General features: G+C 39.8%; 2 protein-coding genes across 4 annotated transcripts in view; both read right to left on the bottom strand.

Annotated features, from left to right (window-relative positions):
• prkd2 (protein kinase D2) overlaps positions 1 to 1539 on the bottom strand; it is a 35121-nt gene extending 33582 nt beyond the window's left edge. The window contains exon 1 of one of the 2 annotated variants that reach the window (XM_027013397.3): positions 634 to 1539. In XM_027013397.3, coding sequence (XP_026869198.1) covers positions 634 to 960 — 327 coding nt within the window. In that variant the 5' untranslated portion in view covers positions 961 to 1539. The remainder of the gene's footprint in view (positions 1 to 633) is intronic. The other variant, XM_081700365.1, reaches the window with a different exon arrangement.
• A 1036-nt stretch (positions 1540 to 2575) lies between these two features.
• Positions 2576 to 27588, bottom strand: strn4 (striatin, calmodulin binding protein 4). 2 transcript variants are annotated; one of them, XM_027013392.3, is made up of 18 exons: positions 27163 to 27588; positions 23256 to 23359; positions 22047 to 22123; positions 21737 to 21815; positions 21472 to 21657; positions 20931 to 21105; positions 20626 to 20779; positions 18981 to 19076; positions 16831 to 16949; positions 16463 to 16638; positions 15216 to 15263; positions 14981 to 15102; positions 14458 to 14625; positions 11545 to 11685; positions 11108 to 11206; positions 6090 to 6176; positions 5504 to 5695; positions 2576 to 5295 (listed from the first exon to the last, which is right to left on the bottom strand). In XM_027013392.3, exons 1-17 carry the CDS (start codon positions 27439 to 27441, stop codon positions 5526 to 5528), a joined length of 2280 nt encoding a protein of 759 aa, XP_026869193.2. In that variant the 5' UTR covers positions 27442 to 27588; the 3' UTR covers positions 2576 to 5295; positions 5504 to 5525. The 2 variants fall into 2 exon arrangements, with proteins under 2 accessions (XP_026869193.2, XP_081556629.1); XM_081700503.1 differs by lacking the exon at positions 11545 to 11685.
• Positions 27589 to 27604: the final 16 nt, after the last annotated feature.

The raw sequence follows: 27604 nt of genomic DNA, 5'->3' as shown, positions 1-27604 counted from the left end.
TTCATCATGGCCCATGTGTACAAATCCTCATACTTTCATAAATGATGCCCCTCATGCACAGCCACAGTTTGAATGTTTTATGCAACCTTAATCACAGTTTAATTTTAGTTTGCTGGACGTTTTGTGGGAGACTGTTTATTACTTAATGTATTTTTCCATTCGGGATTGAATTTGGGAGGAAACAAAACAGCAGCTTCAACAAAAGTCAAGTTCAAGTCGGTTAGCTTGTAATCAGGATGTTTTAAAGGGAGATGTGCAGGACACTACACAATACTCCAGTGTTTACTTCCTACATGGTACACCTGCCTCCACCGTCTGTGTTATGTGAGATAGCACCCATGCATCAAATGCAATTTGTGTCAGAGATTCAAACCAAGAATTCATAAGATTATATCTACCAACTGATTTTTTTTATTTTTTTTTAAACTACAAACAATGAACTCTCATGAAGATTTTAAGACCATTATGGTCTTTAGACCAAGACTAAACTAAATCTAGACCAAAACAAACTCAATCAAGACTTAGCATATCAGTCCAAAAATAGAGTAGAATATTAACACAAGCAGGTCTATTGGAAGAACAAACAGCTCTCTAATACCAGATGTAATTAATCAAACTCTCTTTGGAACCCACCTTTTGATCCACAATGGAGCAGGCGATCTGTTTGACATAGGCCAGATCCGCTGTTACAGGCAGAAGCACAGACTCTCTGGTCAGTCCTATCTGGATGATGAAGGAGACACCAGCTGGTGTCGAAGGCATCAAGGACATATTGGAAGCACCACTGGAGCCCTGGGATACCCCTGTGTCCATAGAAGGGAACCCTGCTGTGTGAGTAGCAGGCAGTGAAATCTGGGTGGCATTTTGTATCACCACTGATCCAGGGGGAGAAGGCCCGCCAGCTGGAAAGAACACCTGAGACAGTGGTCCTGAAGGCATAGCAGGACTGCCATTGGCCATTCTGAAGACTTAAAGCCAGGCAGGCAGGAGGCAAGCACTAGGGGTATGAGGGAGGACGAAGTACACACCTACACTCCAACACAGTTCACTCGCTCGTAAACTGTTGCAGTCCACTGCGTATCTTCTAGGAGGTCCAGGGTAAGGGAGGAGAGATCCCTTTCCAGGAAGTGCAACTTGTTGCTTCTTGTGTTCTCTTCACGTCCCAAAATGCTGCACTTTACATTTCCAAGAGTGTGCAGGTGAGAAAAAGGGAAGATGAAGTCAGCTTTCATGGAGAAAGCCCTGCCCCCTCCTCCTCAGCCTTCTAAGGGTCCCCCTCTTTCTCTGTCTTCCTATTCCAAAGCTGCTCTGAAGAGGAGAAAGTCCAAACTTCAACAGGAAACACACAACAGGGGAAAAAAGACAAAAAGAAGAAAGATTAAAAAATAAAGTTTGTATCTCAAGGCTTGTTCATACAAGATGGCCTCCAATTACAGGAAATAGTGAAAGCAAGAGAGATCGTCTGGTTAGGCTTGCTCTGCAAGTCAAGCTGTATTTCAGTTTCTTGTTGAGTTGAGCTAAACTGAATATGTGCTGCCTGAAAGAATTGAAGACACTCCCTCTTGCCTTGTCTCCACCTCTAACTGTCTGAACTTGCCAGACCTGAGAAGGAAGTGAACTGATTGACAATGCTCTCAGCCAATCAGATGTTGGAAGAGCTGTAAAGCAGTATTTCTTGTTCTCACAGCCTCATGTGCTCCTCCCTTTCTCTCGAGACACGTTTGTCTTTTTCACTCCCCCACCCTGGAACAGCCTTGCCTTCCGTGTTTTGCCCAGGAGCAAGACTATAACTTATTCTCTTTACCTCTCTTTCACAAACCATTTCCCCAGTAATATTCTTTTCTTATTTCCAATGTCATTTGCCAGCCATGTACACATTTGCATAGGCAGTTAAAAGGCACTCTTAAGGAGAAAAGGAGCTATGCATAATTGCAGCTGTAATGGGATAGAAGGAATGCAACTTTGTAAACATTGCCTGAGTAAAAAGGTGACACTGCAAAATGAACGTATATTAAGTATAATTTAAAAAAGATAAGACGACAAAACTTTTTTGCAACACACTTAAAAGGTTTCCCATGTGAGGCAGACTGCAGATAAGTAGATTATGTGAGACTAAGTCAGTTCCCTTGGTATTGTTCTCCATCACAAAAACAAAGTCCCACTTACAGCCTTAGATAAAAAAAAGTACAACTGTTTCCTTAAAAACACACACAGAACAACTCTGAAGTGGCCAATAAAATAACTTCAGAAGAAATGTGGTTTAATGTAACTTTATGTTGTCTGCTGCAAAGTGTAAAGGATAGAAGCTGCCATTTTTAACATGTCTAGATCCACTGGCAGATGTGGGCTGCAAACATTCATATAGATCCAATCTAATTAAACAGGGGCTCTGCAGTCCACAAATTGGCCTTTTTTTTTTTTTTACAGTTTTGAATGTCTGATTTATTATTCATCCATAGATTTTGAGGTTAAAAGCTACAACTCACTTCATGTGTATTAGCAGATGCATATACAGCATTAATTTCATGGTCTTTTTCATGCGTTCTGAAGAGAAATATAAAGAACAAAGACTGTATTGTATATACAAAACCGTTTAATTGTTTTCTTTCCAAATAACAAAACAGAAGACCTGCATAGTAAATAAAATTGATAAACAGAAATGTGTCATTGTGTAATTTGATACAAGCTATAATGCAAAATTCAAAAACATATATAACAAAAAATAAATAAAAAGCAGGTCTTTATCCCTTGGAGTTAGAGAATAATGTTTGAATGCAGCTTAATATGATGCACAACATATCACACAGTGATAAACTGCCATTAAAAAATGAAAAACAAAAACAGAAAGCAGAGTCCTTTTTCTTTTGCCTTGGACTGACTCTTTTCCCTTTGACATTCAGCTTTTTAAAAACTTTCACGCAACAGTTTTACACCTCTTTTCTCGATCACAAATACATTCTAAGGCTAAAAAAAAAAAAAATCACTTGATACTATTGTCATCTTACACTGTAATATTTTCAGTCGTAATAATTATAACTCTAATAAAATGCAAAAAGGGTGAAATGGCACATTTATGAAATGGCAACTACCTTTTGTAATCTTTGCTTTATCACTTGGTAAGGAATGTGATTACTTTTGTAGCAATTGAAAGGCTGGTCTGGGTTTCCAGGTACAGAAATAGGAGCTAAAGAACTGTATACATACCCATGCAATCTGCAGTCTATGGGAGAGAACGGGACAGTGAAAGAACCTTATGAAAACTGTGTGATCTGTGTTCATTTACACATGTAGTATATTATGAAGGCAATCTGTTAGTGTGCAGTAAAACATTACCTTCATCAGGCTGTAGTTGTGTGTTTAATATTTGTCGACTGGACAACATAACCCCCACCATCAATATGCACTACAGTCACTATAGACATTATTACCATTGTACCCACACCAAGCAGTGTTTATCATATACAAAATCATAAGCATAACATTTTCTCCAAAAGTCATGAAATGTCAGAAGTTCTAATCCTGCGCAGTCTGTTGGCAAGGACCACTTGTTTCAGGATGGAGAGAAAGAAATTGAGGAGGCAGAGTTTCTCGCGGACACCGAGCCTCTCCGTGGCTGTGACTGTTGCTTATGGAAATTGCACTTTCCATTGTTTGTATAGCTATTCCTCTTCTACTATTGAAAAGGAACCACTCAAAGTAAAAACATACGCCCAGCAATATGGAAGTCAGCAAAAACCTGCTATTTTGAGCTGCTCACCCTTTACCTGCTTCCCCACATTTATATCTCTTCGAGTGTTTCTCTCTTGTCACTGGGAGAACAGGGAGCAAGCAAGACAGGTTACTAACCTTCTTACGAGCCTGTTTGGAGCTATAAGTGAGACACAGGTCACTGCCCTAATCACGGGCCCGTTTGGAGCCCTTGGGCATTTTTCCTCTCTCTGCACTAATGGGAATGAGACAATCAACTTGCCCAACACCTGAACACATTCTAGCCCCTCACACACAGAGAACCTTACGCTCTTAGCCCTGCCTTAGAAGCCAAATTTGAAACGGTGCTCTTCAGTCTCACTGACTGTTAAATGTCTCTGCCTCTAAGAATGGATTTTTAAATAAAGTGAATGATTTTCACTTCTTTTTTACCCTGTTCCAATATCAATATCGTCCAGTGTGCCTATGGCAGCTCTGTTATAATTTGGTTCCCTCACGTCTTCAAGTAGTACACTTGAGGTATCCTCAAGTATACTAAAAAACATTTATATATTAAAAAACGCACCACAACATTGCACCAGTTGATGGTCTGAAACCCAGCTGTGGCAGGAAACTAAGCAAAGGCAGATTTATACTAAGAATCGTTCTCCTCCACATATAATAGTTCCCTGATTCAGAAGTGGTTAGCACCAAGATTTTTGTGGTTAGCAAAGATTTTGGACACAGCAGGTTATTTACAGCACATACTTTGATAGTGTCTTATGTACATAATTTATTTCTTACACCTGGTTAACAGGCGTTTGCTCTGCAAATGTCTTTTACTTACTGATATAAAACATTGAGTCATTCACCAACTGAACACTACAGATCATGTGACCACCAGTGTGGATATGAATGGTAATGATATTACTACTCCCCCACCCCTGCCATCCACACACAGGTGCTTCAAGCACACATACATGCATGGACGCATATGCAGCAAAACACATGATCTATAGGGTGTAACGAATGAAAAGGAGATGGAGAACAATGAAATTCTAATGCTTTGTGTGTGTAGTTGAAGCAGAATTACAGCTGTGACTTACACTGTACGTATGGGAGAAAAATTCTATACCTATCTTTGGAATGAAATGCATAATTTGCCCATATTACTAGGCAAACATGTATGTGGGCATATTATCTTAGAAATAATGACTTATGAAACTGTGTTACACTGTGCAGCTTAAGAGGTATCCTATTGGTCAAAAGCAGTAAATACCTGTCCCAAATATGGCATCAGAATGGAAATGATTACATTAGCATGGGGCAATGTGTCCACCCATCAACAATGAATCTCCCTCCCTACATGCTAAAGAACTTGACAAAGAAAAATATTATAGTGGCTGTGACAAATTAAATCAAAACAAGTAGTAAAACCATTAGTATTCAAAAACAGTACAAAGGGAAGGAAGGTACTATGTGCAATGAAGTCCGATGCCTCTTACACAGGCAGTGATATGCTGTTTCCTCCATGTATGTGTAATGTGTGGGATTAGGAAAAATGGCTTCGAGTTTCTCAGTTCTGGTCCAGCAGTGGAGGTGTGTCCCCTGAGGAAAAGGAGAAGACATAAGGAAGGAGGGAGGGAGGGAGGGGTAGAGAGAAAGAGAGAAGGGTGTAATGCTACTGTCAACACTGCTCTTAATCTTAAATTCATTTAAACATGCAAACAACTCATACTAATCCTTCCTCCTTTCATTACATAAACACATTTATGCTCTGTGTTTAGAGGGCATTTATGGAAACTTCAGTACTAACCAATGAAGATGAGATGAGGCATTCAGACGAAGATCTTGGCGAGGGCGTCCGCTCCAGCGCTGGCGATGAAGGGCTGAGCCGGGTGGAAAGCAACATCGTGTATGGCCTCGTCGTGCTTCTTCCTGTGAGCTGTGATCTCCTGCACGCACGTCCGATTATCCAGCATCCACAAGCGAACAGAGCAGTCATGACCTGAGGAGCAGAGAGAGAAGAAGAAAGAGATAAAGAGAGAAAATGTGTGAGAGACAATGAGCCAGTTCGTATGTGGGTGGACATGAAAGTGTGTGAAAGAGAGAGGGGACATTATTACATGGTGCTCGAGGGTTTGGCTAATCTTTTTGTGACCCTGATGTAGCACAAGTATTTGTGTTGGGACTTAACAGATAAATCTATTTAATGATAAATACTTAAAGCAATAATTCACTATTACCGATATCTAGATCTTTCTGTTGCTGAGTTATCAGTAGTGCTCAAAAAATTTAAATTGGTAATCTGCTTGCTGAAACACAATGGGTATTTCTTCTATGGTATTATACTGTCTGTTTTCAGGATCCTGGAACTCAAATGTTTGTGCTTTTGTACTCACTGCCAGAGATGAGGTAAGTGCCTTTAGGGTCTGTTGTGAGGCAGGTTACTGCATCCAAGTGAGCTACCATAGAGTGAATCACTTTCCCTGTAGCAAAGAATAAAACATGAAAAGAGAGAGACACAGAGAGAGAATGAATAAAGCAGAAAGTACAAGTACTGACTCTCTTCATGGTTCCATGCAAATTAAACTTAAGTAACAAGGTTTATGGGGTAAAAAATAACTCAATTCTCCCATTTGAAGCAAAATATATAAATACACTTTAAAAACTCTTGTCCTTAGCAAGGTTCCACCAAACTGGGAAATATGGACAGTACTTATGATCAGGTTACTACATCTGAGCAGGTTTGAATGCTTTTCTCTCAGTAGCATTGTTGCCCAAGTCAAGCATTCAAGTATATAATTACCAGATTCTGCATGGTGTGCACATGAAAACCAAATTCCACTTGACATTATAGCAAAAAATATTCCACCCAGAGGTTTTGGTTGGAACAACTAAGAATGTCAAAATCACCTTAAAAATTCTGTCATATAGCTATGGTTATAAAAGACTGATATATAACTAGGACTATGTTATACTCATTTACAGCTAGCGTTCTGAAATACTCATACATAGCTTTGGTTAGAAGAAAATCAGAACCGTTTTGAGAATTCAGAATTTCTCTATGAATGGCTTCTAAAATGTTATGTGTTCATAATTATTAAAGATAGAAATAAAGTCTCATTTTACATTTTCCAATCTGCAATAAACAAATGGTTTATTAAAAAAAATAAATAAATCATTGATGTAAACCCACAAAGAACAAGGACAATGTAATCCTCAAATGATAGTCTGACAGGGTCTTCTGGCATTTCATGTACTTCATGTGCGTGTTGATATCTGTGATCTACTATAAGAAAAACACTGTACAATAGTTGTGTTCTTGCAACGTGACCACAGAGGAAATTACCGCTCTCTGAGTGGAAAACTTGGTCACCACATACCAACATAACACCAAAACCCTATTAGAAGTGTAAACCTGATGTAGGGAGAATAATGTTGACAGGAGTGCAATGGTGGACGGAGAGTATTGGTGTATTGGTAGAAAGAGTGGGACATACTGGGAATGATTCCCATTAAAAGACATCACCGTCAATTAATTCAGTGTAACTTATTTGTTGTGTATTTCTATACGTAGGGAAAATCTACAGGGGGTCTTTGTCAGAATGTGAGAACATTGTAGTGACATACAAAATGCCGATGGAAGTAATCTTGTAGTAATCTCTGAACACAAGGGTGAAGGTTGTTTTTGAGCCCGATTGTCTGGGGTTCACTGCAAGTGTGGAAGCTATCCGCTCCTAGCCCTGCGTGTGGGACTGTGTGATTGCTTCGACTTAGTGTTACTTCCCTTTTCAACTTTTGTGCATTTTGAGTAAACAAACATGCTATTCAGATAAATGTTTAAAAGCCATCTTTCTCAGGTAACCAGGTAACAAATTTTACACAGCACTGTATAGTTTACAGGAAAAAAGAAATCTATAGACATACAATAAAACAAATAATTTTGTAAGAGAACAGCTTCTTGTTTGCAGGTGTTCCAGCATGACGAAATTCCATGTATCCCAAAAGCACTGTTCCTTGCCACTTGACTTTATCCAAATAAAATAGTAAAAAGCAGCCAAGTGATGAAGAGCCTTCCTACTATTTTGTGAACCTAACTGCAGAAAATTGCGCAATCGATCCACGTTTCGGACTGTGAGAAAGCGAACCAGCGATGATGAGCCCAATCCCTCAAACGACCACGGTCTCAGGTATTCTGGATAAGTGTGAAAACACTCTAAGAAGCCATACTATTTTCTTATTTTTGTTTGTTTGTGAAATAGGTGGTACTTACATAAGGCACAATTTGATGAACTTCCTAAGTCCAAGCAGACTTTCAGGATACATAATTTAGACACAGGAATCTGAAAACTTAATATGGTGTTTTAGTTAGACGCCAATGAGCCTGAGCTAAGCAGAGCATAGTATGTTGGTAACCTCCTACCGGCTTACAGTTTAAATGTCGGGTGGAACTCGCGCTAGTGAAATTTGATTCCTAATTATGTTCATTAATACCATAAAATCTTTGCAAGTCTACACGAGATTATTTATTTGTTTGTTTGTTTATAAACAAAGTCGTGTGGACTTTGTTTATAAACAAACAAATAAATAATTTCACTAGCGCGAGTTCCACCCGACATTTAAACTGTAAGCCGGTAGGAGGTTACCAACATACTATGCTCTGCTTAGCTCAGGCTCAATGGCGTCTAACTGAACCAGTAACACAGAACAAGGGACTGAACCCAAGTCCCCTACGGGAGAGGGAGCTTTGTTAACATAAGAGATGTTTTTGGTTTTGTACCTGACAGACCTATTGCCTTTTTGATCAACCCTACATAAAATATGACCTAAGCAAAAGTATAATACATTACTGGTTGTACCAACTCCCTTGGGGGGGGGGATTACTTGCATTAATATCTGTTTGAATGAATGAATGAAAGAAAAAGAGAAAGGAACCTAAGATTTTTAATCTGGGGGGTTTTCTTACACTTTGCCTCTTTTATTGAACTCATACCGAACAGCCATGTCCTGTGTTGTGAACCAAAATGTGATTTCTGTGTGCCATTATCCCAACACCTGCACACATCTTGGCCAGTCTGATCCCAGTCAGTAGAATTTGTTATTTTTAAATTTTTTGATGAAGGCCAGCTATGTTGGCCAAAACCATGTTTTCTACTTGAATAGACTATATATTGTACCTTACATGGCAATGTATTGTATCTATTTATCTGCAAGTGTGATTTATTTGGTCTACTCCTCATTTCTGATTGGTTGGTTAATTTACCAATTTACATTACCAAGATTTAGTAGTAGTACTCTTTTTCTTATAAATGGAGCCACTCAGAAATAGATGTTTCAAGGTTCTACTGCGAGTACAGATAATGGCATGAATAAAGGGCTTTCCTACTCTGTTTACAGGCAAAGTGGATTAGGAAAATAATGTCAGTGGTAGATGTTCCCACAAAAATGTATCTAGCCTCAGATATTGCACCCTCATTCGCTCTTACACATACATCACTAATGTATTTAATTACTGGATTTGGCCGAAAAGATAATACAACATGGGAAAAAAAATTAATGACTAGGTGTAGCGGAGTAATGGGCAACCAACAGAATCAACAGTCATGACTTGCACGCTGCTAATTGGGTACAAGTGACTCATTTAATGAAAGGGACAATTTCAAATTATAGCAGTGTGGAGTTCAGTTAGTGAGGTCATTCATTCTATGAAAAAACAGGTGTCAATTACGGCCTTATTTAAAGAAGGAGGGCAGCAAATGTTGTACCTGCTGGTTTTAGCCCTTGATCAGTGAGTAAAATGGGTCGTTCCAGACATTGTACCGAAGGAGAAAGAACTTAGAACTTTGATGAAGAAGTTGATTGGAGAGGGGAAAACATATAAAGAAGTGCAGAAAATAATTGGCTGCTCAGCTAAAATGATCTCAAATGCTTTAAAATGGCAAACAAAACCCGAAACACGTGGTAGGAAAAGAAATACTACCATCCGCGTAGATCATAGAATAACAAGAATGGCAAAGAAGTATCCAATGATCAGCTCCAGGGAAATCAAAGTTCTTCAGTTACCTGTGAGTACTGCAACAATCAGAAGATGCCTACGTGAAGCCAAACTATTTGCAAGAAACCCTTGTAAAGTACCACTGCTGAAAAAAAGACGTGTTGAAAAGGTAACAGTTTGCCAAAGAACACATTGAATAGCCTAAAGAGAAGTGGTGCAACATTCTATGGACAGATGACAGCAAGATTGTTCTTATTGGGTCTAAAGGCCACAGACAATTTGTGAGATGACCCATAAACACTGAATTCAAGCCACAGTACACTGTGAAGACTGTAAAACATGGGAGGTGCAAGCATAATGGTTTGGGGATGTTTCTCATACTTTGGAGTTGGACCCATTTATCGCATACCAGGCACCATGGACCAGTTTGAATACATGAAAATACTGGAAGAGGTCATGTTGCCTTATGCTGAAGAAGAAATACCCTTGAAACGGGTGTTTCAGCAGGACAACGACCCCAAGCACACCAACAAGCGGGCAACATCCTGATTCCAAACTAACAAAATTGATTTTATGAAGGGGCCAGCCCAATCCCTCAATCCTCAATCCGATTGAGAATTTGTGGAGAGAAATCAAAAATGCTGTTTTTGATGCAAAACCCAGGAATGCAGAAGAACTGTGGAATGTAGTCCAGTCAGATGGAATATCTGTTCGCAGGTGTCAGATGTTAGTTGACTCCATTCCACACAGAAGTAAAGCAGTTATCAGAAATAAAAGGTTATACAACTAAATATTAGTTCAGTGATCAACAGAAAAGCTAAATCTGTAAACAACTTTCAGTTTATACTGTAAATATTCAAGTTTGTAAATGAAAAAGATGCTGCTATTTTTTAAACAGCCCATTATTCTTTCTTCTTCATTTTCAGTTTAAAAAATTATTATATTTCATTCATGTTTTCATTTGGAATTGAATGTGCAGTGCTCCCAGTGCCTTTGTGTATATGGAAATAAATGCTAATATGAGGATTGAGTTTTTTCTGTTGTTTTAAAACACACTGCTATTATTTTGCACATAGCTGTACACACTAGGGCTGAAAGATGGGGGGGGGGAGCAAAACAAAACAAAAACCAGATAAAAGATTCTCAGATGATAATGAAAATGGTGCAATTATGACACGTCAACAGTATTTAAAATATAGTGCAATAAATTAAATCTCATTAGTGAATGCTTTGAGATGACAGTTAGTCTTATTTTGATCATCACATAAAAAAACAAACAAAAAAAACCCAACAACTGGCGTCTGAGGTCTTCTTTGATATTAATATTGCAAAGTCCATTACTGTGAGAATGATTGACAAACTAGATTGGGCAGCACGCACACACACGCACACACACGCACACACACACGCACTCAGACACACCTGTCTTGTTGTCCATGAAACGGATAGTGCGGTTCTCATGAGCAGTAATAGAGATGGGCTGGGAAGGATGGCTGACCACACGGTTAATCAGATCACTACCTGCAGAGGAAACAAACACATACAGACACCATCAGTGCAAACAGGCACACACTTCTGATTCTGCAGGATACCAAACAGCAGGTTATTCACTTTACTAAACACACACAAATCACTACCTGTAGGATGAAATATTCTTCATGAAAGATTTATTAAACAAACCATAAAAGAAAAATACCATACATTTTTCCACTCTGTTTACATTTCTTGCATTAATCTAATGTCCTACATAAATGGTTGAAAGTACTTAAAATCACAGCAGACAGTTTTTTCATCATCCCAGTACTGACACTCAGATCTCCAACACAGATACTGGAATCTCATAGTTCAGTGATTCTCACCATCCCTGGTCTGTGTCTCCAGGACAATGATGCTTTGCTCCGTGTTGAGGTCATAGAGGACCGTCTCGCCTCCGTCGAAAGACACAACTGCCTGGGACAGGTCAGCGTTCCCAAAGGCAATGGAGGTGGGAGTGCCGTGTTCTAAAACACACCGTGCCTCTTGTTTAGAGAGCTTGCCAACAAAAGGTGCGTTTATTATGAAACCAGAATTAGTACATGTTATTATAGGGCATTATAGCACTCTCAGGGCTTAGCAGCCTTGATTAATATAACCAATAAATCAGAGGGCAAAATATTATGTGCAAAAAAAGAAGAAAAAAAATGAAACGTCAAGCTAGACAGCTGTGGGTGGGTGGGTGAGTGGGTGGATGGATGGATGGATGGATGGATGGTCTGTTTACTTAAACAAAATATTGGCTTCCTTTGCTTGCAGTCTTCTATAAAGTTCTGAGTTTTTGCTCCCTTCAAGGTTTGTTCCACAGGCTCTCTCAAAGTTCTTCTTTGATACTAATGCTCTTGGCTTGTTTATCAGGATTCTAATCTCAGATTTTTTTAACAGACAGTATCTACAGTGCCTCCAAGTAGTATTCAACCCCCTGCAGATTTTGCAGGTTTACACATTTGGAGTTAACTTAGCATTGTGAAATATGGACTGTAGATGGGCCTTGACATGTGAAATGCACTTCAGCAAAAAAGAATGTTATTCCTCAGTTTATATATATATATTTTTTTTACATTTTGCAGTTTACCAGAGGGTTAATTATTATTCAGCCCCTCAAAACACCAGAATTCTGTTTGGGTCCCTCAAGTATTAAGAAATAATTGAGGTATTACAAACAATGAGCTTCACATGCTTGGATTAATTTTCTGTTTTTTCCTGCCTTTTCTGACTATAAAAGTCCCTCCCCAAACAAGTGAACAGCACTCACACATAGTCAACATGGGAAAGACTAAGGAGCATTCCAAGGCCATCAGAGACAAAATTGTGGAGGGTCACAAGGCTGGCAAGGGGTACAAAACCCTTTCCAAGGAGCTGGGCCTACCTGCCTTCAACGTTGGGAGCATCATCCGGAAGTGGAAGGCTTATGAAACTACTGTTAACCTTCCATGGCCTGGACAGCCAAAGTTTCCTCCTGTGCTTAGGCTAGGATTGTCCAAACGGTCAAGGCTGAGCTAGGACAACAAGGAGGGAGCTCCGGGAAGATCTCATGGCGGTAGGGACATTGGTTTCAATAAATACCATAAGTAATGTACTCGACCACAATGGTCTCCGTTCCAGCCGAGCCCATAAGGTACCTTTACTTTCAAAGTGTTATGTCAAGGTCTGTCTAAAGTTTGCTCATGATCACTTGGAGGACTCTCAGACAAACTGGTTCAAGGGTCTCTGGCCTGATGAGACCAAGATCGAGGTCTTTGGTGCTGACCACACACGGGGTGTTTGGCGAGAGGATGGCACTGCATACAACCCCAAGAATACCATCCCTACAGTCAAGCATGGTGGTGGCAACATCATGCTGTGGGGCTGCTTCTCAGCCAAGGGCCATCTGGTCCGCATCCACAGGAAGATGGATAGCACAGCCTACCGGGAGATTTTGGCCAAAAACCTCTGCTCCTCCATCTTGGATCTTACGATGGATCGTCATTTCATCTTCCAACAGGACAACGACCCCAAGCACACGGCCAAGAAAACCAAGGCCTGGTTTAAAAGGGAAAAGATCAAGATGTTGCGGTGGCCTAGTCAGTCTCCTGACCTTAACCCAATAGAAAACTTGTGGAAGGAGCTCAAGATCAAAGTCCACAAGAGATGCTCAAAGATCCTAGACAACTTGGAGAAGATCTGCATAGAGGAGTGGGCCAAGATTACTCCAGAGACCTGTGCCGGCCTGATCAGGTAGATTAATAGCTGTAATTGCAAACAAGTATTATTCCACAAAATAGCAAACCTAGGGGTTGAATAATAATTTACCCTAATTATTATGTTTAAAATGTATTATAATTTAATTGAGCAACTTGTACTTTTTGTTTGTAATATTTAGGCATCTGTTAATAAATGCTACTCTTGTTCAAAGTTTGAAGGCTCTAAATTATTTGCAACTTGTTGAATTTGCAAAATCTGCAGAGGGTTGAATACTACTTGGAAGCACTGTTTAAATAAAACAGCTAAACAAACTGAACTTAATATACTTAATAGAATTTGACCCAAGAATTATCAAGTACTGTCCAACACAATTTTACTAGAGTTATATGATCCAACACAAGCATATGATGTTCACAGCTGTGAAACATCTGCATGATCATTAAAATATTTCCCTTTTAGGCATAGTCATAACACTAACACTGGCCGTGTGTGTGGCTGTGTTGGATGCCACTCTACCACTATTCTAAATTCCAATACAATAAATAGAAAACAATGAAAACTCAATGCTTGGCTTTTAATTTCATAAAAAATAAATAAAATAAGTAAATACCAGAATGTTGTAGAAATAATAAAGTAAAAGAGACCCATGCTAAATTCTTCCATTTTTCTTCTGGAACAATGGAACAATTCTTCCAATTAGTTCCCTTTTTAATTAAATTCTATTCCCTTTCATTTATAAAGAACTTTTAAAAACTGACAGTCTCTTTACAGTCCCCTAAAAAGCAAGCCAAATTTGACAGTGATGAAGAAAAACTCCCTCGAGTATAAGAAAGAAACTGGGAGGAGCTGACTACAGAAGGAGAAGCCAACTACTTTAGGTGTCACTGGCCACTACAGCTCACCTGCTGCCATGCACAATGTGTTTTAGCCATCTTCCAGCTCTTCACTGTTGTCATGCGACACAGACATATGTAAAAACTAAATAAATAATTATTTTATTCCCCATCTTAATAAAGCATGAGGTAAACGTCACGCGCACACAATCTTAGCCATACCTTTCTCTTTGTTGAAGACAGATATGCAGGGCGTGGAGCTCTGTGGATCCCAGATGCGCACTGTTCCGTCAGCTGAGCAGGAGGCCAGTCGTTTCAGGGTGGAGGAATAGGTCAGATCCCAAACTGAGTCCTCATGTCCCAACAACACACTGCTCTCAACACCTGGGTCTGTTATACACACAAACACAGAGACCAAACATCTACCAGGCCTATGAAAGGAAAGAAACCACACACTCAAAGCGCCCTCTACTGGTAGATTATCCATACACAAAGAACAACCCTCATAAGGCCTTAGGCAGTAAATAATACACACAAATCTTATGATGTGGCTATAACTGGGCTTTCAGTCAGGTGTAAACCTGTCCTGAGTCATAGAAAGCGAAGTCAGAGACAGCCATGCTGGAGTGTTAATGAATGAAAATGATGCCCTCCAAAATAAATTATAGCTGTTTCTGGCATAAGAGGTTTATCATAATGTTGATGGTAAACAACATACAGCAAAGAACGCATTCCTGTTACTTGCCATAATTGTCATAAGGATCCACGTTAAGCTCTGGAATTTTCCAACCACGCACGCTACCATCCAGACCACCACTGAAGCAGGTCTCCCCTTCTTCACCCATGGCTAGAGAGAGGACTGCACCACTACACACACACACACACACTTACTTCTATAACTATACTCATGAACACTCAATGTAGCTCAGTCTCTGTGATGCTAACGCTAACCCAACCCAAGACTGAATCCTCTCACTCACCTGTGGGCTCGGAACGTGTAAATAGGCTCAACGTCCAGCGCTGCATTCCTTGTGATGACAAGAAAAGAGAAAAAAGGTTAAAGGTCATTTTCAAGCGGTGATGCTTGTGCTGCCTGTGGGAGTTCTTACCAACTTGGGGAGGAATTTTCTGACGAAGGTTGACTGGAATACATTTTTAAACATCATGAATGTTGTGGCACTGGTAAAGCCGAAGACGACCAGTCAAACAGATAGAGAAACACCATGACAGAAAAAGCCATGATAAGAGAGTACAGGAAAGCTGAGTACAAATTGGAAAAAAAAAAAAAAAACAGACTTGAAATTGAGTTTCCACTATTCCACCATCATTCTAACAATCAGGTTAAAAGAGCTAGGAAAGCCTACTTTCAAGCCTCATTTATGGTCATAGACACAACTCTAAATTCCTATTCCCACTTTCAAAAGGCTAATTAAACACACTGTATATCCCATCAGAACTCTTTACTGACATTAATGAGTTTGGCAACAGTAAAATACTTTCCACTTGGTACAGCACTGAAACTGATCATCACACAGTCACAGAGCTCCCAGTCCATGGCAACAATCACCATGTCAGTGTTCTCAGTTCTCAATTAATCATGAAACACTTACTAGTGTGTTTTCACCAGCTGCCATCATGTTCACATGAGTTATTTATCTTACTCTCAATGCACATTCTGGGCATCAGCAGTCACCTCAACAAGGAATTGATCCAAAGTCTTTACAAAGCGGTCACCATGCCTGTCCTCGAATAAAGTAAAGTAATCTTGACTGCTCCATTTTCAGTTATTATAGACCAATTTAAATTATTCCCTTCCTAGGCAAAATCATCCAAAATGTGTTAACCAGTTTCAATAGATCATCTTATCTTAACTCAACGTCTTAAACAATGTATTCCAGTCTGGATTTCTGGCACAGAAATAGCATTTTAAAAGTTCTTTATGATCTTGGAATGAATCAAGATGCAGGTAAACTATCTTAACACCAAATCTGATAAGAGTTGACCACAGGATATTTAATCAAAACCAAGCTGACTTTTCCAGCTCCGTGAAAATGTGTTTGGAACTTGTTCAACCAAGCATCTTGACATTATCTGTGCAGTAATCTGTACAGCAGCCTTCACCTTCAGAATATAAGCACCATTTGAAAAACTGCACACTGAATTCCCAGTGGCATGATTTCATATTTCAGTCAAGAGAAGGCCATGAAAGCTGAGAATGAGAGCTCACTTTTTTGAGTGCATGGCCTTGTTCAGGTTCCAAAGCTTTAGCGTGCCGTCCTCGGATGCTGTCAATAGCACAGCCTGAGTGGGATGAAAGGTCAACGCTCGGATAGCGTCAAAGTGGCTACGCAGGGTAAAACGTGGATTCCATGTCTTCTTGAACTCCTCTCGACTGTCCTGCAGCTAGAAGAGGCAGAAAGAAAGAGGGGTCATAAGCAAATAGGCGAGAAGAGACAGACGGACATACTGTTCAAATAAACACAAAATTCGTCTAAAATTTCATGCGACAAACAAAGCATGTGCATATGGCAATATAACCTCCCTAAAGCAAGAACAGAGTAATCCCACAAAATAAAGCATATCAATAGTACTTACGTCAATAGTAAGGTCATTGTCATTAGCAACAGTGAGGTCGGCCAGCTCGCCAAGGTTTATGTCCCCTCCTCCGACTGCATCCAGTATGAAGACATCAGAGGAGAATCCCAGAGTGCCCCCTACAGTGCAGGAAGAGCATTTGCACATGAAATTCCAGCCAGAGTGGGCTATCACCAGGATTCTACAGTGTCTACATTGGTGACAAACAAGGTTTATTTAAAGAATAAATGTTATCACACTGACTGCATACTCCCACCTTCATTTATTTATTTAACTATTTGGTTAGCTTCTGAATGTGTTACTTGTTACTGAAAAAGATTTTAAACAGAAAAATAAAATGTTTAAAATAAAGGTCCTATTGCATCTAGATTTAAAGGAACATCCCAACATTTTCAGCCTTTTCTCTACCTACCGTTCTAGAGCATATGGCCAATTTACACAGACAATAGAGTTGTTGACCACTTTTTCAACAACTGCCCGCATATTTTCATTAGAAGTGTATTTTTTAATGTCTGTTCTTTTGGAACTACTGACAATTGCATTAAAATTATTGTGATAATCATCCACAATGCCTCAGAGGTCAAGGTGAAACAACCTGATGTTCATGACACTGGGCCTGTGTAAAACATCAACACCAACCAGCAACTTAAAACTACTGCATAAGATGAAGTCTTGACTCAAGGCTTTTTCAAATGGTGCTGTAGATATCACTTCCACATTTAGACATTACCTCTAGTATCCGTTGGTGTAATGGTGCTATGATCAGAAGAATAACTAGATATTCTATAGGTACTAAAACATATAGAAAGAATTTGAACATCACAAATTTTCCTACTATGTAACTACAGCTAATAATATGGTTAGTGCTAACCCCAAGTCTAATAACTCTATCCTTAACTTTAATATCTGCAGGGCTCAGGGTCACTATGCTGCCACACCATGATGACCTGATTTAAGTTATTTTCTTTAGACAATGCATCACCCATTGAACAGCAGAATTTTATTCTCTATAAACTGTGACGGAACAGCCACAGCACTACACTGCTCTAACAGATCTGATTTGACACCTGACCAGTAGTCAGATATTAAGTGGATGAGCTGCCTTCGGTCTGTTACAGTAGGAAAAACATAAAACCATGAGCAGATAATAAGGAGACGCACTTTTCCAGAGCATATTTATCAGTATGACAGGACATGTGCTCCCTGGGAAAGAAACCCAAGATGTTATTAGCGCACTGCTCCTCCAGGCAAGCTACAAGTACCCATAAGAAGTATAGAGACCTCAGTAAGGAGTACTTACTTCTAGCAGTGACATACTAATAAGGAGTAGAGATGCTTTGCATTCAAAATAGCTTCAGTTTCACTTGTAATGGCCTCATACCCGTCCTGTGCTGTGTGTGCGGGAATATTGGACCATTCATTTAAGAAGTCCTAAATTCTCTGAGAGTTGAAGGAGATAGAAATTTCTCAGTCTGCACTCTAGAAATAAAGTGGATTCATCTTTAGATATCACAATTAGGGAGGTCACAGGAGGCATTTGATTATTCTGATGTTCCTGAAACTACTCCTGGATTTGTTTTAGCAATGTGCATTTAGGTATTATCCTGAAAACTGATTGCTTAAAAAGTGCTCGTTGTCAGGATAAACAGGTGCTAACTGTTATATAAGCAGGGCTGGACCAGCAGGTGGCGCCCACATGCTGCTTCCAGTAAACACCAATGACTTTCAGTAAGTATAAACATGTATATGTGTAAGTACTAGCCTTAAGCCTAACCCCAAATGCTAACCCTAAACCTCAAGCTCTAACCCTACACGCTAAGCTCTAACCCAACACCCTAAGCTCTAACCCTAAGATCTTCATCTTATGGCAGAGCCAAGCATGTGGTTCCTGCCAGCTATTCAACCTTTCTGTAAATGCATGCAAATATTCTAACATCTCACAAAAAGACCAGGTCCCTTTCCAGAATCACACACCATATGCCTCACCGGTGGAGTGGCCTTTATAAATATGATTTATTTCAAGGTTAATGAAATTATTCATGTTGTGATTTTATTATTTTGTCTAAGTGTATGAACTATTTAATGCAGATCGCAAATATTAAGGCAGAAGGTTGGCTGCTAAGGGACTTGTAGAGGGTGGAGGAGCTTACCTTCACCAGAGCGACACTGGCCAGGGATAGAGGGGGACGTAGCCGGTTTGGGGGAGAAATCAGACATCATGCCTTGCAACTTGTTCCTGCGGTTCTCTGAGTCGATTTAGAAAAAGACATTTCAGCGCGCACACACACACGCACACGCACGCACACGCACGCACACACATGCGCCACAAAAAAACAAAAATAAACTTGGACTGAAGAAGCACTAGAAGGTTTAAAATATCTACCATGTTTCTCATGTTGTTCACTACATACTGCGATGGAAAGGCCCTGTCAACAGATTATGAACAGGAAGTAACAAACAAAAGAATGGATGTGGGGGAGGGAGTACCCCCCCCCCCCCAAAAAAAAAAAAACAACCCACCACCACCACTTCCTAACTTGACCCTATAAACTAGCAATACAAATCACCCACACAGTAAATGCACAATGGCAAAGTTTTGGCACCGTAATTCAGGACACTGAATTTTAAATGGACTAATGACTATGCAGTTACGAGCAGCAATTCCAGCAGATTAGCTGAGTTACATTAAGTCAAGTACCCATTGGTTAGATTAATTACATTAATTAACAAACTAAAATAAAACTGCAACGATGAATGCCCTTGGTCACAAGATCTGCAACCCAAAAACAACACCAGTCTCTAGGTGTCTTCCCTGGTAACGCTCAAGTTTCACGTTCGCCTCATTGATGTTTAGTGAGATCAGTAAACATGGTTCAGTAAATCCTCAGTGTTCAGTGGGGCTCAGGAGAAATGGCTCGACCTTTTCACAACATTCCACACTCTGACCCTGGCAATCTCTGCTGGTGCTACTTATGGGATGTCTTGCTTGCATGGCCTGCTTCAGATCTTGCCACAGCATTTCAGCAGGTTTAAGGACTTTGATCCAGACATGCTAGTATGTGGAATTTTGTGTTTGAGACACTGTGTTTACTCTGGTATTTTATGCGTTTGAGACACTGAATTGTTTACTCTGGTATTTTATGCATTTGAGATACTGTAATTTTGTGTTTGAGACACTGTGTTGCTTACTCTGGTATTTTCAGTTACTGCCACGTTGCACGGCACAACTCATTCTGAGTTTTAGATCACGAATAAACACCTTGACATCCCACTGCTGAATACCCTCAGGACTACCTGGAATTGAGTGATCTCCCAGAGATTTAAAGGGGTTGGAGCGGTCAGACCAAGCAGCTCCAGAGTATCACGCTCCACACACCAACCTTCGGGGCTAGGGGGCCAACTCCTAGACAGAGCAGCAATAGTGCTGAATCTCTCCCATTTACAAACTCTCTGACTAAGTGAACTGATAGAAGTCCACATCTTTAGAAGACCTTTAGTAACTCCTCCCAGACTTTCTTACATAAGTTTATTATTATTATTTTTATTATTATTGACACTTTAGCAGTTATTCATGCAAACACCCATTTAATGCACAAATTTCTCCTGCAAACGTACGTATAAAAAAGGCTGTGATGTCACCACCAACAAAAGCTTTAACATCATAGTCAATGTTTCATTTTAAATCCAGTGAGCTGTGATACTGATCCAACAAAAACTGTCAATGGCCACTTAATCAAAGAGCACATGCTGCTGGAGGTAAGGAGACCATGTAGGCGTTGTGGAGACGTGACACACCTAATTCTCGGCCATCTCCTGAGACGCGCTCTTCTCCCGCTCCCTCAGCCTCCTCTCCTGAGCCCAGAAAATCAAACTCACTGAGGGCATCTTCTGAGTCATCTTCATCATCATCTTCAGGGTCTAGATCTGTAGTCATGGGCTCACCACCCATCTACATACAAACAAAAGCAGTACGTGTCTTGACATAGCACATGCATTAGAACGTTTTCGTTTGTTAGCAGGCACATGTACGCGTGGTGCTAGCATGCTACTGAAGCACATCTGTGTTTGTAGATATTTTTTTTCAGATTTTGTTTTTTAACCTTGCCACGGGACTTCTTGGTTTTGCGTGGTCCGTCAATGCAATCTGTGGCAATGCCCTGGAAGTCATCGTCTTCATCACTGTCATCTTCGTCATCCTCACAGCTGTGCAGGAAGGGAATCTTATCCAGCACTGAGCCGCCCATCCTCTCTTTAGAACCCTCTTTCCCAGCGTTCCTGTTATTCAAACAGTAAAAACACAGGAAGTACTTCAGTTGTCTTATTTGTACAATGGTAGTGAGAAAAACATCCATACAGGGAAAAAAAATAAAAAAATACAACAACAATTTTGCAACCAATAAAGACACACAAAAGTTCATTCAAAATCAAAATAGCAATATGTGGCTAAAAGCTACACATTAACCTTTATCATCTTATTTCATAGAGCTGGTGTTGGATTAAAAGTCTACTGAGACTTTTGATAAAATTTCTTTAAAGACTAGACTCTACTTAGGTGTTTAGGTAATTGTCCATAGCTAATGATCCTCAGAAAACTGACCTCTAGAAAAATGTCATTTGAAATTTGTGAAGCTTGACTTTCACCTCTTGATCTGCTCCTCTATCTGGCGTACAAGCAGCGACTCTCCTCCAGTATGGGGCTCGGGTTCAGGGCGAGGCTCATTCGGCAATGGCCCGTTCACTTCAGCGCTGCTGCGACCAAGCAAGGACCTCACCCGCTTAGAACGCATGTCTAAGATGGTGTCAGAGTAACCCACCTCTTCAAGGTACCTGGAAATCACACCAATACATTTAGTGACTTGACAAATATCATCCGTGTTGAAAGTGGGGTGAGACGGACAGTACTGACTTGCGCAACAGCTGACGTCCCTCCTTCCAGGACATTTGACTGGGTGGCTCACTGTCCACTTCTGCTGGCCCATTTGGAACTGAAAGACAAGGACAGTGTGAGTCACAGAGATTATAATAATCCAGTGGCTGGACACTGAACCAGAACACTGTACAGAAGCATACAGCAACGTGCATCACTTATCATTAGGTCATTAGTAAAAAAAACATTGATATCTGATTGTATCCATTAATAAATTATATCATTTAAAGATTGTATATCTGTTTATCATTTCAACCACGTGTATATAGTCTTTATAGAGAGCTGTTACTTGGTTCATTCTCAGCCTCTGGTTTCTTCTCTCCTGGGCTCTGATCAGTGCCTGTCTTCAGTTTCTGATATTTGGCTCTAAGGACACAAAACCAAGACCAAAAGAGAGTGAGAGTGAGAGAGAGAGAGGAAGACAGGGAGAGATACAGAGAATCCACTACAGGAGCGATTCAGTCATTAGTGTCTGTAAACATTTATGAATTTGGATCTTCAGCTAACCTTATACCTCAGTTGTGTCTGACACAGAATGGTCCGGTTTGAGCATAGTCTCCTTGCTTGTTGCTTCCTGATGATCATAGCTCTCAACTTTGATTGCTTTGTTTAGCAATAAAAATAAGTCTTAAGGACATTGAACAGAATATTCCATCTCACTCGCATTAATCTAACTCACCAGGGTGGGTGAGTCATATAAAATCTGGCAAGCATTGGATGACCTCAGCTGAAAATGCTGAATTAAATGTTATGCAAATAAACACTATGCAGAGAATTATCTTATTATCTCATCTCAATTTCTTGGCAATATTCTACAGTATGATGCATTTACAAAAATATATGTACCAGCGCCATACACCAGAAGGCTCTGGCTACAGGAGATACCTTTGCTGCTATTCCACAGTGCTACCATATTGCAATAATTTTCTGCAATAATTCTAAATTCTAAGCCAGTGGTGATAGTTGGGGGATAAAATCATGGTAAAGACACGTCACAGTTTTGTTTTTGGACAGGACGCTTGATGTAACTATTGGAAAACCAGTCATAGTCTGTACTCCATAGCTGTGATGCACACATTAATGTAGATATAGGCATTCTTAACGTATTCAAATGCGATGTATGCAAAGTCTCCTATTATGTCAAAATGCCTACATAAAAAATTTGAATAATATATATAATAAAATATTGTGAAAAAAAATCTACATACAAATGTCAATAAACATTCAAAACATTGTTAAATGTAACTCTTCCATATTTACAAGGTGGTACATGCAACTTCTACAGTACCAAAATGTTTTGGTTTTTTTTACAAAACAAAACGAAACAAAAAACACCACAACAACAAAAAAAAAACCAAAAACATTAAACCATACAACTAGTAACAAACGTATATGAGTAAACTGGTGGTGTGGATGCGTTATGGAATCATTATGTTATGCGATTATGTAATATGATCGAGGGGTTTTATTGTGGGTGATTACGTTGACCTGAGCTTACCTCTCTTGTTTAAGTGCATACTCCAACATTTTAATCCGCCTCACCAGATCTTGCTTCATGTTCTCCTGTCCTTTCCTCTCTCCCTGCAGGAACGCCACCTGAGCCTGACACCAGGAGAGAGGAACAGGAACAGAAGAAGCATATAAAAAATAGAGGGGAAAAAAAAACATACACACAAAGAAACAAATTAAGAAGAATACAAACATCTAGAGAAAATAAGAACATAAGCAGAACAAAAACACAGAGAAACAGTATAAGAATACATGGTACAAAGTTCAGGGCTAGAACATTAATTATTGGACACCTATGATATTTATTTCCGTTTTCTGCTGAATATTCAATGAGACAATGGTGGGTCTAAAAAAATCCCCCCAAAATGGTTAGACATCCACCCACTACTATTCGCCTATGTTCTGATTTATTCCAACCACGCTTCTGTCCGAGTATGCATTAGACCTGGGTGCTAGACTGCCTCAGCTCAGCAATGACGCAGAATCTGTCGAATGACAATAAAACCTATCATGGTATATGAGGCACTCATACATATGTAAAAAAAAATGCAGGGAGTTTATTTTAACCAGTAAGCATTACTTAGTAGAAACATTCACTTATTACAAAGAAGAGTTTATTTGTATACCATGACAAGAAGATACATTATTTATTAAAACAGGCCAAATAAGTTACTGTAATTTTCTTTACTGGAAGACTCAGATATGGCCTAGACCTCATTAGCATTTAACCAAATTAGCAGCCAAAGACAGCAGAAACATTTCCATTCCCATTCCCACTCTGGAATGGTAGAAATCTGCAGAACTCTGCTCCGTCATCATAACCTTGAGTTAGTTGTTCTGTTGTTTTACCCAATTTGACACAATTCTGGATATTCTGACTCATTATTGTACCAACCTGTTCCCTCATCCTTTCAATGGGTGCACCTTGCTTTATTAATTAATGTATAGTTGATGATACTATAAAAGAAGTTATATAAAATTAAGTATAAATGACAAGTAACTTTTCAGAAATAAATTTTAAGGAAATGCAGACTTCTTACAACTCTTAGGGCTATATTTTTGTAGAATACATTTATTCTGCAGTTTTCAAAAATAAATCATCTTTATTTATATAGCAGCCTTCCCCCACAAAGTCAGTTTCTATTCTTAGAACAAAGACAAATTTAATAACAAAACGCAAAACCATCACAACACATTAAATTCACACAGTGGAGCTGTGATGCATATGAGTGAAAACATAGGAGACTTTTGCATGGTTTTAAATGAGGATAGCAGAGAGGTGCCCTCAATAAAGTTCCAGTAATGATTTTGGTAATTAATTCTGTTTTGGGGCAACCACACCTAAGGACACTAGCTGTAGCAGTCAGTTAAAGTCCAGGGAAATGCAAAAGGTATGAGATGTGTGTAAACAAAGGCACTCAGACAGATCATCAGTATTGTGTAAAGTTCTGAATGTGATAAGAAGCTGTTTTAACTGAACATGGTAAGGAACAGGTGGCCAGTTAGGACTCTGAAGGAGGGTGACACTGTGCATTTTCCTAGTGTAAATAAGGATCCTGATCCTAACAACTGAATCCTGTAAATATTGCAAACAGATATTGTACTTCACACACTACAACTATTACTTTAAATTATTCACATAAAATATTACTCCAATTTCATTCTCACTAAGGCTGCACAATATCACACAATGTTGATCATGTCACATGGGCATAATATTGAAAAAGGCTACAATAAGCAAAATGTACAAGGACATACAAGGAGTGTAAGCACAGGAAGTTCAAATATGTACCTAAATGAATAATAATCAGGTACATTTTTACCAGCATTAGAGGAATAAAATATAGCAAGAGCTCTCTCCACAGACAGAGATCTGCAGAAGTGCTTATAATAAAACTCCAGCTCCTGGTTTTATTTTTATACATCAACATGTCCCACACCAAAGTACAAATAACCACTTGCAATTTAACCAAGCTTTATAGATCTGCCTTTCTGGAAGATCTAAGTGCACCTAACTGACAAGTGTTTGAGGAAGAGGGTTTTCCTAACATTAATCAAGCGCATGTCAAAACAACCAATTAAACCCCTAAAGTGTTACGTAGGGCAATTGAGGTTGAAAAGCTATTAAAAATATATAGTAGGGGTTAAATGTTTTAAGAGGGTGGAAACAGCCTAGTAAACAGCATTTTTCATGACTTCCTGTGACCAGGAACTGTGTCAAGGACAGCTATTCAGACCTCCATCACATTTTCTCCCTCTCCCCCTTTGAGACACACACTAACAAGTAGAACATCCTATTTTTCTGGGACAGAGATGTGTATATGCCTTCAGAGTAGCAAGCTACTCTGTTTGAAATGAAAGAATTACTACCATTGCAGTGGTGTTGAAACCTTGGTCTTAATGTTTATCTGTAATGAGCGTGATCATTTGGTGTTTTCTTTTGCTAACTATAAGGATCTGACAGAAGAGAGTCCTTGTGTGTTGTGCTTGTCCTCACTCGCAAATCACTAACCAGAACGCCACTTCATGGAGGGTGAGGGTAGCGGATGTCATTTTCACAACAAGGAAGTATGATGCAAAAAAAAAACCCCACACACCACAACATACAACACTTTCAGGAGCCTTAAATGCATTAATGCACAATAAAAAGGTGCAAAAGCATCAACGATAGCACTGCTTGAGACCAGCAAAGTATTCTGGAGCTCGCCATAAGTCAATTTGTTCAGTTCCTGAAAATGTAGCACTACTCTTACCTAAAATTACATCTAGCACTCGGTGTTTGCATGGACGTGCTTGTGCCAGGTCCCACAGGCAGTTGTGTGAAATAATCCTGAGTGTTTCCCCTCTACCTTTCCACAGGAACAGAAACGAGGCTGGGCACTTTTACTAGAGCGCATTTTCAACATTTTATGGAATTACATGCTAAAGGAATAAGTACTTAAAGGAAATAAACTTCAGGAAATCTAAATCTAGAACAACCTGCTATTCAGATGTTATTTGCTTGGTTTGTTGTCCCTATACAGAATGTATTTGTGGTTAAAGCAATGAGCAATCTAAGGCGTTTCCAATCAAGGCACGATAACGTGTGGTACGTTTGTCCTCAGAAAGATCCAAAGGCAATCGGTTTACTTAGCTTCTCCATACATCCTGCATTACATCACTGCTGTTTCCAAAAGGCTTTGGGGATTTTCAAACGTAGTAACAATCATATCCCCGTTGTAGTTGAACAGTCACATGATATCTGTACAGTGAATCACGCAAACTAGAAGTTCCCATTTTAAATATTTTAAAGTTTTGCACTTTACCCCTTTAAAAACAGCATATCGCGCATTGCCTCAGGTTACTTAGCTGACCGAGTTGGAATGAGACGGACGCAATTTAAGGACAACGTCCAACAATCGGAACCCATTAATTGCAGGACACATTTTCATTTACCAAACTTATCCCCATTCTCGCACAGCGCCAGTATACGATAAGTCACGCAGAAGACAGTGAGACAATGATTTAAGAGTAGTAGTACAAACTAAAGCAAAGCGTGTTACAGGCTTTTAAATATCATATGAGGTTGACGTAACGTTGTCTAGTGTAAGTGTAGGCTCGTTTGTATAACTAGGTTAACAAACATATCACATGTACTACGCGCTGTTTCATCGCAGTTCATCCATTAAAAGGAGAATACTTAGATCTCCACAATGGCAGATGTTTCACTAAATAGGCCTACTGTTGGGCCTGCAGAAACACAACCATCACAGGAACGTCTGTAAACGCATCCAAACAAGTACGAACAAGCCATCGCGACTTCTTTACCGTCTTAGGTCAAACGGTGGACTGCTTTGAGGAATATCTGTAGTCTAGCGCACACCAAACTTCAAAGATAAAATGAGGACAAAAGTTACCCTAAGTTCATCTCTCTCGGCTTCCCATCGATATTTTTCCGCCTGGAAGCGACCCCATTCATATTGTATGAAATGTAAGATCCCCGGTAGCGAGAGGCCCGCTTCTCCGTCTTGCTGTTCCCGTGGCTGGGAGGATCCAGGAATCGTCCCGACGGCGGCCGCTGCTGGAGTAGCGGGACCAATTACAGTCTTGGGCCCGTTCGGATTTCGCGTAGCTCCACTGCCCGTGATGTTCTGACTCGTTCCACCGCCCATCCCGCCGGATCTTTCCGCCTCCATTATAGCGTAAGCTGTCGCCAAAGCAAGGAGGAGAAAAACAGCGAGTCAAAAGAATAGGCTAGTGGCTATCCAGTTACTAGCACTCACTACCAAAGCAGTCTTCCGTTTTCTTTTTCGCCACTCGAAGTGAGAATGCCAAATAGTGATCCCCTCCCTCCAGCCT

Source organism: Electrophorus electricus, chromosome 17, assembly GCF_041902795.1.
Source record: "Electrophorus electricus isolate QZ-2024a chromosome 17, ASM4190279v1, whole genome shotgun sequence".
NCBI lineage: Eukaryota > Metazoa > Chordata > Actinopteri > Gymnotiformes > Gymnotidae > Electrophorus > Electrophorus electricus.
Note: the sequence above shows the minus strand (reverse complement) of the source record. Positions and strands in the feature narration are given on the sequence as shown.

Coding starts and splice junctions, on each gene's coding strand:
- strn4 (XM_027013392.3), bottom strand. CDS start 27,441: ATGGAGGCGGAAAGATCCGGCGGGATGGGCGGTGGAACGAGTCAGAAC. Junction 15,264..16,462: donor AAGGCCATGCACTCAAAAAA/GTGAGCTCTCAT, acceptor TGTCATCACAAG/GAATGCAGCGCTGGACGTTG. Junction 5,696..6,089: donor CACTTACCTCATCTCTGGCA/GTGAGTACAAAA, acceptor TCTGCTCCTCAG/GTCATGACTGCTCTGTTCGC.